Genomic DNA, 12,130 nt, shown 5'->3' on the forward strand with positions numbered 1-12,130 from the left:
ACCTGTGGGTGTCTGTATGTGCATCATGTGTATGCTTACTGCAGAGGCCAGAAGAGGGTGTCAGAACCCTTAGAACTGGAATTACAGGAGATTATGAGCTGCCATGTGGGTGCTGAGAAGTGAACTGAACCACCTGGGGGTTAAGTGTTCAAATGCACCAGCCTCTGTGGGGTGGGGGAACATTTCACATTCAAACCATAATAAGAAGATAAGTATTCTAGAAATCAGACTTAATAATTGACGGGGGGGGGGGAGCATAAATATTGGTATCCATGTTTGAGGGACACAAACACTGACTCTTGCCATGAGCATGCATGACTTACAAAGATGGAAAACCAAGTCTATGATTTGAATGTGAAATGCGCCCAACTGGCTCAGGTGTCTGAACACTCAATTTCCAGCTGGTTCATTCTCTGCTCCCTAAATGCTGATACCACGTGACTGTCAGCCATGTCTTCTCTGCCAAGATGGACTAGCTCCCCCTTGAACTGTTAGCCAGAACGAACCCTTCATCCCAAAGCCACTTTGGCCAGGTGTTTGGTCGCAGGGTCATGTAAGGCAATACAAAAGGCAAGACCCCCTTTCTCCGAAGGCCCTCTTACCACACAGCCACGCAGACTTCGTGTGGCTTCTCACAGATGGCCGTGATGCTGCAGTTGCTCATGCAGGACTTCTGGTTGTCACAAGTGGATGATCTCACGTCACAAAACTTGCACAGTTGCGGAAGCTTGACTGCACCACCGTTGTCACTGGTCATCATGTCACTGTTAACTGAGGATGGAGAAAGAAAGAGCAAAGGGTTATCCCTCTCCACACACACCTGATGGCCCGAGCTAGGTCCCAGGTCCCATGTGAGAAAGAGCAAAGCAACTCCTGAACTGCGCCCTCTGACCTCCACACAAGGGACATGGCATGTGCATGCACCCTCCATAATAAATAAGCAAAAGAAAGAATGTGGGGGGAGGTAACAAAAAAGAAATCCCTTATCAGATTAGAATTCTAAGATTCATACCAGGAGTAACGTGCATTGCATGGGAATGGTGACAGAAATGCATAGTGGCTTCAGGCTTTGTCCATGATGGACATAAAGCACAAATTCTACAAAAACCTTATCAATGAAGACACAGATTGGCCCAGTGCCCTGGTGTTCCAAGTTCTTCTGAAGAAAGTTTGTTCTGCTGGGGTTGGTTATGTTGCTCAGTTTCCCAGAGTATTTGCCTGACTATCAAGAAACTCAGAGTTCCATCCTCAGCACTGTGTAAGCTGGGCATGGAGGTGCTCACCCATGATCAAAGGACTTAGGAAGTAGAGGACAGAAAGTCACGAGTTCAAGGTTATCCTCTGCTGTATAGTGAGGTTGAAGCCAGTCCAGGCTACATGAGACCCTGTCTAAACTAACTAACTAACTAACTAACTAACTAACTAAAACAGACCAGGGTGAGGGGAACAAAGTGGAGGTGGGCGCATAGGACAGAGGCACCAGAAAAGGGTCATCCCCCCAGTGGGCGGAGAGGTCACCGCCAAAGTGAAACACCAAGTGGTAGAAGCTGAAGAAACTGATGTGCTCCATCCTGCCACATCCTCCAAGGTGAGGAAAGAAGGGTGAGCGAGCTGGGGTGAGTGCAGTGGGGACCTGTGGTCACAGAGGTGGCAGGCCACTAGCAGGTCCTTGAGGTGGAGTCAGTTGTCCACCTAGAGGCAGTGGACCAGGAGTGGAAGGCACTGGTGGAACCGTCCCTTGTGCAAAGGCCCTGACAGTTTTCGAGGTGTAGGCCAGGAACGAGATGGCCGGTCTTGTGTCTTCCCAGACTCGCACTCCCCAGACTTGGCCTGCTCCCTCTCATGTTCCACCATTGCCCTCTGCCCCTCCTCCACTGCCCCTACCCTACGTGGAAAACTGATTGCACCTTAAGGATCCCCTAGTGGCCTAGCATCTCTCTGACCACATCCCCTCACACTGCCACTTGCTCACCCCTTAGGACTCCTTACATTGGAGGCTATGGCAGCCTTTAGGAGAACATTAGTTTAGCTTTTAGTGTCTATTTCTACATCTTTGTCACCCTTTTTGGTCTCTGATTAAATGACACCCTTCATCCCAAAATGACCACTAGTGACTACCACAGGATTCTGTCTTACTGTTGGCCAAGCTCTTGGGTCACACACTTCCCTCTAACCTGTCCACCAACGCGGAAGTTCCAGGAGTCTCAGTCTGCCTTGTTTAAACACAGCGTCTCTGGTGCGTGACGAGGCACCTGCCCTATAGACAGCATCTACTTCAGTTCCTTTTCTCACTGCTGGCCAAACACCTGGCAAGCAGCAACTTAAGGAAGGGGGGTTTCTTCGGGCTCACAGTTTGAGGGGACAGTCCACCACGGTGAGGAAGCATGGCGGCAGGCATGGGAGGCGGCTGGTCAGGTTTGTGTGCAGTCGGTAATGCAGACTGGAATGGAGCTTATTAGAAACATGGTTCAGAGTTGACGGAGTAAGACAAAGCTGTTGTGGATTCAACCAAACGGAGGAGAATGGACTAGTGTTCTATGTTGCACTGAGATTAGACACTTGGGTTGCAAGTGGCTGTAGGACAGATGCTGGCCTGAGGAACTGGGAGGGGCTTCTCCGAGAGGTCCTCTGGGAGAGGCCTGAGAAGGGCGCCGTGTACTCTCCCCGCGCTCGCTTGTCCTGCCCAGAGGGTACCAGTTCAGTGCCCCCCAGTCACTCTCCCTTATGTGAGTTTTAGATTTCTGTCCTCAACGTTTCACCCGGTGACCTTTTTTGTTGCTTGGGCACAACACCTGCTTCCTGGGTCTCTAAAAATACAAGCGTATGTAGTTAAGATCTGCTTTCTTGTGGTGACAGTAGACACAGAAGGGAAAAAGCGAGCCCATTCATCCCTCTCAGGTCCCCAGTTCATTTCAGGAAGTGTATTTTTAGGTAAGCAGCTATTTTGAAATCCTCAATGTCTCCCAGACTGTTCTGCTTAGCTAAAAATATAGGCATCAAGAGCCCGGAGCCTTGTTTAAATTTGGTACCAACACAACAATGGATATACTTTTTTCAGCAATGGTTATGTTTGGATCCACTTGTGAAACAATTCATTTGATCCCTTAGATTTTCCTATAAGATAATAAAATAAAGAAATAGAAGACTGAATTTTCTACAGTCAGTTTTTTTCTTTTCTTTTCTTGGCATTGGCTCTGTTCTAAAAACACATTATTTGCTGGTTAGGGGGCTCTGGTGGTCTCCTCAAGAGATAATCAAATCTTTAGGAGATGGAATCCAGCCTAGCATTTTAAGATCTTAGGGTGGTTATCAGCTTTCTTTTTGTGGACAGGGCAGTGTTAACACAGATGGAGAAACAGCAAAGCCTTGGGTGGCTTTGGGTGTCCTGATTGAATGGTTCTGGAGGCTAGCCTGGCCATTGGGTTTTGGACTTTTAGGTTTTTTTTTTTTTTCTTGAAGATTGATTTTATTTTTGTGTTAGGTGTGGTGTGCTGAATGAGAATGCCCCCACAGGCTTGTGTAGTGGAATTCTTGCTTTCTACTTGGTGAAACTGGGACCGGTTAGGAGGTTCAGTTCAGTCTGGAGAAACTGGATTAGGAGGTTCAGTTCAGTCTGGAGAAACTGGGGCCAGTGGAGGTTTGAAAACTAGCTCATTCCCAGTGTGCTTTCTCTGCCTCCTACTTGTGGATCAAGATGTGAGCTCTCAGCTGTTCCTGCACCATGTCTTTGCTCACTGCCATGGACTCCAATGCTCTAAAACCATAAGCCAGATTAAACTCTTTCTTTTATAAGTTGCCATGGCCATGTTTTGTCACAGCAACAGAAAAGTCTCTGTGCTCATGTGGCTGTGGGTTACCTTTGGGGGAGTGAGTTGGAGCCCCTCTGGGGATGGAGTTACAGGTGGTTGTGAGATCCCAGGTATGCGTTCTGGGAACTGAACTCCAGCCCTTGCAATTGAACTAGGCACTCCTAACCACTAACCATCTCTCCAGCCCTAGGACTTGGGAGATTTTGAAGCTACCCAGATGATTCTGATGTGCAGAGGAGACTAAGATCACCGAGACAGAATTAATGGAAGGGGGGAAGTGCACAACAAATACCAAACAAGAGATGAGTCTGTGACTCGACTCGGCTGGTAGCAGGCTCAAGTTCTGGTTCCCCCAACACCACATAAACAGAACCCATGGGTGCATGCCTATCATCCCAGCACCCTGGAGGTGGAGGCAGGAGGGTCAGAAGTTCAGGATCATCCTTGGTCACACAGGGTGGTCAAGACCAGCATGGGCTCCGTGAGACCCTGTCTCAAAACCAAACCAAAAGCAAAACCTACAAACAGTTAGACAATGTATGTGGTGCTGAAGAAAAGCCTCTCAACAATGCCGGGAAGAGTTTCCCTGGGAAAACAGCCTACAAAGACAGGGTTAGCTCATGCTCATCTCCTTTCCCAGGCTGGCCAGTTCCTGGCTAGCAAAGCCTAGACATGGGAGAGAAGTGACAAAAGTTGGGAGTGACACAGTGGCAAGAAAAGCAGATGAGATTGATGACAGCAGCAGCCGCCACGCGGCTGTGTTGATGGGAAGTGCCTGGGTCTGGGGCCTGGAAAACATACCTAACAGGGAGGAAACAGAAGGGGCCATGAAAATACAGAAAAGAACGGAAAGGAAGGAAGAAGGAAGGGAGAGAGAGGAGGAAAATGGGAAGGGGAGGGGAAAGGAGGAGAGAGAGAGGAGGACAGGGAAGTGGGGGGAGAGTAAGGCAGGGGAGGGGAGGGAGAGGAGGGCAGAGAAGGGGAGGAGCCTAGGACAGCAATGCACACCACTCTTGATGCATCCCTCTCTCTGCAGCAGTCTGAGCTGACAAGGCCTAGACATGCACAGATGCAGCATGCATGCTGCCCTCCAAGGAGGCCCGAGGGACAATATCTTCATTGAATTTGGGGGGGAGGCAAACAGCAGCCCACACCTCACATTTGGAAGCACGGGCATTTGGAGGAGGGGGGTGGTGGATAAGGGGAATGTGTGCTTGCTTAGTGCACTGTGTGTATTAAGAAATAGGCTGGAGCTACAGCACACCATCTCAATATCTGGCTGGGGACATGCATTTTATTCTTTTATTTTTTTCCCACCATTACAACAGAGCAAAAGCCACCATTGTCAAGGTTTGCCCAGGGTATTTTCTTTCCTCCTCCTTCTCCTTTACTACTTCCTTGGCTTCCTTTTTGTAAACTTAACTTGAGGCACGTCTGCTACAACTCACCCCCACCCCGTAACCCTGTTATAGTGGAGAGAAGACATGCCCACTTTAACAACAACATCAGCCCCCAGAAGCCCATAAACCTTCAGACTTTTCTTTAGGCCAACATCCTCTTTCCTCTATGTGACAGCAGCCCTCGAGGCCTTCGTGAAACTGTGTAGTAAGACAGATATGTTCAGACTACAACACTGTTCACCATCTTGTGGGTTTCAAGTTCTGATAAAAAGCTTTATGAACTCACTCTGGGATAGGAAGCAGAGAAATATCAGCTTTTATTCGTGTTTCAAGAGGTCCACAAATGCCTGGCAGGCTGTAAGCAACAAGAGGAAGAATCCCAAGCCTCCCTCTGTGTCCTCAAGTATCCCTAAAGACCTGGTAAGCTCATGAGGATGGGTGGAGACAGTCACACTGCCCATCCCTGTCCATAGGAAGAAACCACACCAGCCACACCCTTCGGCATCAGGCAGTAATTCCTTATATTTAATCTGTGATGTGTCAGGGGCCAAATGGATTATAATGCAAGGAAATGCACCTAGAGAAACAGCTCAGAACAAAGATATAATTCTAAAACTCCCAAGAAACTTCTGGCCTGAGGAGATCAAACTTCAGTCCTCAGACCCTGTGTAAAAACACAAAACAATACAACAGCAACAACAACAACAAAAACTGGGCATGGTGGCATACAGCTGTCATTCTGGTGCTGGAAGGCAGTGACCGGTGGAATCCTGGGGCTAACTGGTCAACCAACTTAGCCTAATTGGTGAGATCCAGAAAGATGAGAGACCTTACTTCTAAAATAAATGGAACTGGGCCTGAATAACAATACCCAGGGTTATCCTCTGGCCTACACACACACACACACACACACACACACACACACACACACACACACACTGCATGTGTCTACCTACATATGCCTGTATACCTCCTATGTGAACACACTAAAAAAAAAAAAAAGCCACCACCACCAAGACAACCTAACTTACTCTTCAACAACCTCTAACCAAAATTCAAAATGCCTTCCAATCCGATAGCTGAATTACTCTCCTGTGTTTAGTTAAACAGTCTAATATTAAGGCAACACATTTTAATTGCTACAGATCCTCTTATTAGCAGCTGGCCATCCTTAGGGAGTTTTCTACCCTTAGCAGTCAAATTAATTATTCAAAATGTTCTCGAAAAAGAAGTTCCAGTAAGAGGCTCTCTCACCTAGAAAGCCTCACTCTGGGCTGCAAACAGGGACAGCTGTCACAGCATGTGACAGACTCACAAGGCTCACCACATTTCACTTCTCTTCCAACAAGCCCTTGAGTAATAGCAAAACCTTCACCCCAGGTTACACCATCATTCTCTCATATTTTCCCCACACTTGCTGCCTGCAGCCAGAGGCACTAGGTTCTGACCCTGAATGGCGGCATTGACTTCTAGAATAGTCCTGTTGTCTAAGAGTCTATGGTGAGCAGCCTAAGGAGGAGTCAGATTTTTCAGTTAGGAGTAAGATTTCTTGTTCCATGTCTTTGAAATGGTGTCTACCAGTGACCTGAAAGGCTGGGGGAAAATCAGGATTTCACCAAGACCGCTTAACATTTTACAGACATGTGTTCATGTAACTGAACTTGGTTCTCCTTACTTATCATAATTGTGTGTGTGAGGTGGGGGCACAGCATGTCCTAGCATGGACACAGGATAACTTTGTAGACTTAGTTCTCCCTTCCAGTTCTTCATGGGTCTCTGGGATCCAGCTATGATCTTTGGGTTTGTACAAGGACTTATATCCGATGATCCATTTCAACAGCCCTATTCATTCATATAACTCTGAATTCATTCACTCTCCTACTATGGGCCCAGTTTGGGGAGAACCCGACAGCTCATTTACTCCAAAGACACCTGTGATGTCTGCCTCAGTGCTGCATATTTCAGAATATCATTGCCATTGATGCAGTTAAAGACAGGCCACACATCTCAAAGAATAACTCACACCAAGCCACGAATAGAACTCACTATGCCTTGAAGCTGTGCTTGTCAAATATTAATATGCATAGGAAGCCCTCCAGGGAAACATTGACTCTGCAGGTGTAGGGAGTGCACCTGCTCACAGAGCTGTACGGGCTGGTGCATCAGACATGTGTGGGGCAGACTGGAGGGATGAAACCAGGCAGGAGCTCGTGCTCAAGTTTCTGGGCAGAGTTCTTCCCCAGGAAACCACAGTGTTCACTCTTCTGGTGTGTAACTGACTCACATGATGGAGGGCAAGCTCCCGAAGTTAAAACCAACTGACTCCGGCTGCCAATCGCATCTGCAAAACAGCCTCATGACAGCACCAGGACTAAGGTTTCGTTTAAAGCTGAGCGGGAAATGGGGACCATAGCTCAGTCATTAAAGGGCTTGACTAGCATATAGGACTTAAAGTTAGTCCCCAGACCCCATGATTTAAACAAAATAACAAAAAAAAAACCCAAAAAACCAAAGAGAGAGAGAGAGAGAGAGAGGGAGGGAGGGAGGGAGGGAGGGAGGGAGGGAGGGAGGGAGGAAGGAAGGAAGGAAGGAAGGAAGGAAGGAAGGAAGGAAGGAAGGAAGGAAGGAAGGAAGGAAGAAAAGGTGGGCAGGGCAGTGCACTGGGGAGGTAGAGGCAGGCATATTCATGGAGCCTACTAGCCAGTCAATCTGGCTTATTTGGCAAGCTCCAAACTAGTGAGGGGTGAGGTACCCTATCTCAAACAATATTTTTTTATGTGGGTCTGTCACCTGAAGAATGACACCTTAAGTTGTGTTTTGGCTTAAACACACACACACACACACACACACACACACACACACACACACACACACTAGAAGCATCTAGCCACATACACACAACACAACCACCCACCTAGCAAGCCTGATGTTCTTCTCCTCTGGGGTAGGAGATCACTGTAGGCAGCATGGAGACTCGCCATTTTCCTCTTTCCCTGTGGATTTTAGAGCTGACAAAATGGAAGGCTGATTCCTTGCATTTCACAGGCGTGTCTCCTCTCACAGTTCTTTCCATCTGCTTTTCTCTTGAGCTCGGCCTCTTTAAGCGATCCCAGGCCCAGAGGCCAGCTCACCATCTGGCCCCACACTGAAAGACTCACTCTCTGAATGGATTTTATTGCAGCTGGCATTTCAGAGTCAGACACCCAGGCCACCATCCGGCAGACAGCGATGTGGTTCTCAATGCAGGCAGCTAACACCCACGGCTCAGGAGACCAGGTGGGACCAGTCCACTGGCCAGTCACATGACCTCCCACCCAGAGCAAAGAAGCAAGTCAGTGGGAATCAGAAATTCCCTTTTCTACCCACTATGGTGGCCAATTACTGCAGTCCATCCAACAAATGCAAAAATGCCTCCTCATTGAGTTTTAGTTTGTTTAAAAAAAGGTGTTTGACTCCATTTCCCTGTGTAATTAAAGTAGTTTGATGTGGGAGAGTGGAGCACGTTTCTTCAGGTGGCAGTGTCCTGTGAGTCCCTAGATACTGTTATTAGGCAGCTATTACTTATCTTACTGGGAAACCATGGAGGCTGCAGGAAGGTACCAGTGGCCAGAGGCATCCATTCACCTTCTTGCACAACTGATTTGTGGTCATAGTACTTTATTAAGGGGGGCAGAGAGATAGTAATAGTCCAGTCAGTAAAGTGTTTATTTTGCAAAGCATGGGGACCTGAGTTCAACCCTAAGTCCCATGTAAAAAGGCAGAGCACAATGGCACACTTCTGATCCCAGTGCTGGGAGGCAAAGACAGGAAGATGCCTGGGACTTGCTGGCAGCCAGCAAAGCCTACTGGGATCTGCAGCCAGCAAAGCCTACTGGTGATCTGCAGCCAGCAAAGCCTACTGGTGATCTGCAGCCAGCAAAGCCTGCTGGTGATCTGCAGCCAGCAAAGCCTACTGGGATCTGCAGTCAGTAAAGCCTGCTGGTGATCTGCAGCCAGCAAAGCCTGCTGGGTGATCTGCAGCCATCAAAGCCTACTGGGTGATCTGCAGGCCAATGAGAGACCCTGTCTCGAAAAAAGGTGGACGGCATTCTTTCAGAATGTGACCCAGAGTTATCTTCTGCTCCCAATATACACACATGAACATGTATGTATACACATGCAAAATACTTTATTAACACTTTGTTAAACCCTTTCAAGGATGACAGTTAATGCTCTTAAATCTATTTGAAATGCTAGTGCCTTATGTTTCCAGTGTTGTAAGTAAAACAATCTCAACAAATAATGCAAGAATCGAGGGTCATTAAAAATGAGTGGCCCAGCCCACTGGGGCTGCTCCTCTCTCCTGTTGTTGTGAAAGGGAAACGTTTTAGTAGCAGCTCATGTTCCTGTCATCAGAGAGTAAGGACTTAAAGCCTCTGAACTACATAACTAAGAGAAAAACTCAGGCTACAGTGGGCACTGACCTCACTTGCCCTGTCCTGGCAAAGATCATCCAAGTCTGGCATGGTATGGCTCATGCTTGTGTTCCCAAGGTTGAGGTAGGAGGGTTGCTGTGAACTTGAAGACAGCCTGAGCTACATAGTAACTTCCAGGCTAGCCTGGGCTATAGGTTGAGACCTTATTTCATTTTTTTTAAAAGGAGAGTGAGAGAAAGAGAGAGGGGAGCAGAGGGAAGAAAATGGAAGATGGGGAGGAAAATTGGAAGTGGGCATTGAAGGAAGCGAGGGAGAAAGAGAGAGAGAGAGAGAGAGAGAGAGAGAGAGAGAGAGAGAGAGAGAGAGAGAATAAGCAAGAAGAAAGAGGGAAAGTGAGATGAAGAAAGAAAAGATAAGCAAGTCAAATCCCACAGCGAGATGGCCAAGGTGTGGGGGAGAAACACCCTCACAGAGTGGGTGGTGTAGGCCTGCACTCCTGGAGAGTTGACAGTATCTATGAGAAGAGCAAATGCAAACAGCCTCTCACCTGGCTCTTCCACTTCTAGGCATGTGTTCCATCCACTGACAGTTTCAATGCAACAGCAGCATGTTCAAGGCCCCCGCAAACAACACAGTAGAGTGGACCCAAAGCAGGAGGCAGCTCTGTCTTTGTAAGTGGCACTGCCCAAGCTACATCACTCGGGGAAAGAAGCAAGATGCAGACACGGGTACAGAGTGGACACCTGGGCTGGACAGCTTCTGCTGCCCTGGGGATGTGCTCTCCACCTCCACTTCCTGCCTCTCTGCTGCAGGAGGCTGCTCTTCATTGGACTATGCTCACTTGTTGGGTATCCTCAAGCTTTCTGGAAGTTTGGCCAATGGGGAGACCCAGTAACTTTACCCAGAGGCAAAGGCAAGTTCTTTTGGAGCATCCTTGCCTAGCTCCATCCCTGGGCAATGGTCCCCAGGTGGCTGAGTCTCTCACCTGAAGGGCATGCTGATACTTTAGGGTTGTCCACTACTCACAGGATTGACTGTGGGCAAAAATCAGAGTTACAGAATGTAAGAAGACTGGAAAGGAAGAGGGGAAAGCCCCAATAAAAGTGGACTAACAAAAGCAGATGCCCAGATCGTATCCATCTCAAAAGCACAGTTCATTAGCTGTCTGTAGAGAGATTTGTATAAACTCTATGCCTGGTTTAAAATGTCTGAGTTAAAGGCTGATGAGTGCACCACTTGCAAACCACCTTCCTGTGGCCCCAGCTAAAACCCACTACGATACAGGCTATGGGAAAGGGGCTCAGCAGAGGGGCAGGCGCTTCTGCATGGGCACCCAGGCTTATGGGACTGCTTCTACCAGGAGAATTTGGCTGGGAGGGTTTCAGGAGCTTCCATTAATAGCTCATGAGTTTAATAGTCTCTACAGCTCTTTCAAGAAAAGCACATAAACACAAATTTGTATTCACCAAGCAAGTAAATTTGGGGATTAAGGAATAATTATCTGTATTTCAGACGGATTAATCCAATAGGCACTCCAGGGGAAACCCTGGCTGTCCCTGAAGATTTTTAAAAATATATTTGACAAGGACATTTTAAAGAAGCCATTTATAAAATAAAACAAACTAGGTGAATGGAAAAGTGAACATTTTCTTTTAAGTCCCAAACATCAAATAACTGAACTGGAGTTCCATTTCTCACCTTCCTTGTTTAGAACCCAAGCAACTCCAAGACCTCCGCAGTACAGTTTCCTGGCTTTCCCTTGGTTTGGGAAATGAAGGAATTTAGATTATCTGGGCATTTGAGGAGAATCTTTCTCTCTCCCTCCTCCTCCCCCATCTCTCTCCCTCCTCCCCCTCCTCCCCCATCTCCCTCCTCCTCCTCCCCCTCCCCCATCTCCCTCCTCCCCCTCCTCCTCTCTCCTTTTGGTGTCACAGGTTCCGAAATCAGGACACTATAATGGGGAAAACAACAAACATTTAAAACAACTCTTAAGGTGGATGGTTCCTAAGGTACGACAATCAATACTGACCTTTAGCCTGTACACACACACACACACACACACACACACACACACACACACACACAGTGAAAGAGACAGACAGAGAGAGACAGAGAGGCAGAGAGAGACAAAGAGAAGTTTTAAAAAATGACTCTTAGGAGTGTAGCTTCTTACGTAGGTGCTAGGGATTTGAACTCACATCCTCATGCTTGCCCATGGCACTCTTATCTACTAGACTAAATCCCAAGCCTAACAGTGGGATTCTTAGACAAGAGATCGGCCCTTGGTCATCATCTCACTTTCTTTAGAAGACGATTATAACACAGTGAATGAAGCCCAGGCACTTGACAAAGAGTCGTTCTAATTTTCTTCAGTTCCCGTGCTAAAACATTGACTAAAAGCACCTTGGGGAGGAAAAGGTTTATTCATCTTACACTTCCAGGCCACAGTCATCACTGAGGGAAGTCGAGATAGAACTCCAAGAAGGAGTGGGAAGGCAGACTGTTT

At 47.6% G+C, this 12,130-nt stretch overlaps 1 protein-coding gene across 2 annotated transcripts in view; it reads right to left on the reverse strand.

The window, feature by feature from the left end:
* Tgfbr2 (transforming growth factor beta receptor 2) overlaps positions 1 to 12,130 on the reverse strand; it is a 98,170-nt gene that overhangs the window by 49,984 nt on the left and 36,056 nt on the right. For both annotated transcript variants that reach the window (XM_015990260.3, XM_006970248.4), the window contains one exon: positions 603 to 771. In XM_015990260.3, coding sequence (XP_015845746.1) covers positions 603 to 771 — 169 coding nt within the window. The remainder of the gene's footprint in view (positions 1 to 602; positions 772 to 12,130) is intronic.

Source organism: Peromyscus maniculatus, chromosome 7 (genome assembly GCF_049852395.1).
Source record: "Peromyscus maniculatus bairdii isolate BWxNUB_F1_BW_parent chromosome 7, HU_Pman_BW_mat_3.1, whole genome shotgun sequence".
Taxonomy (NCBI): domain Eukaryota; kingdom Metazoa; phylum Chordata; class Mammalia; order Rodentia; family Cricetidae; genus Peromyscus; species Peromyscus maniculatus.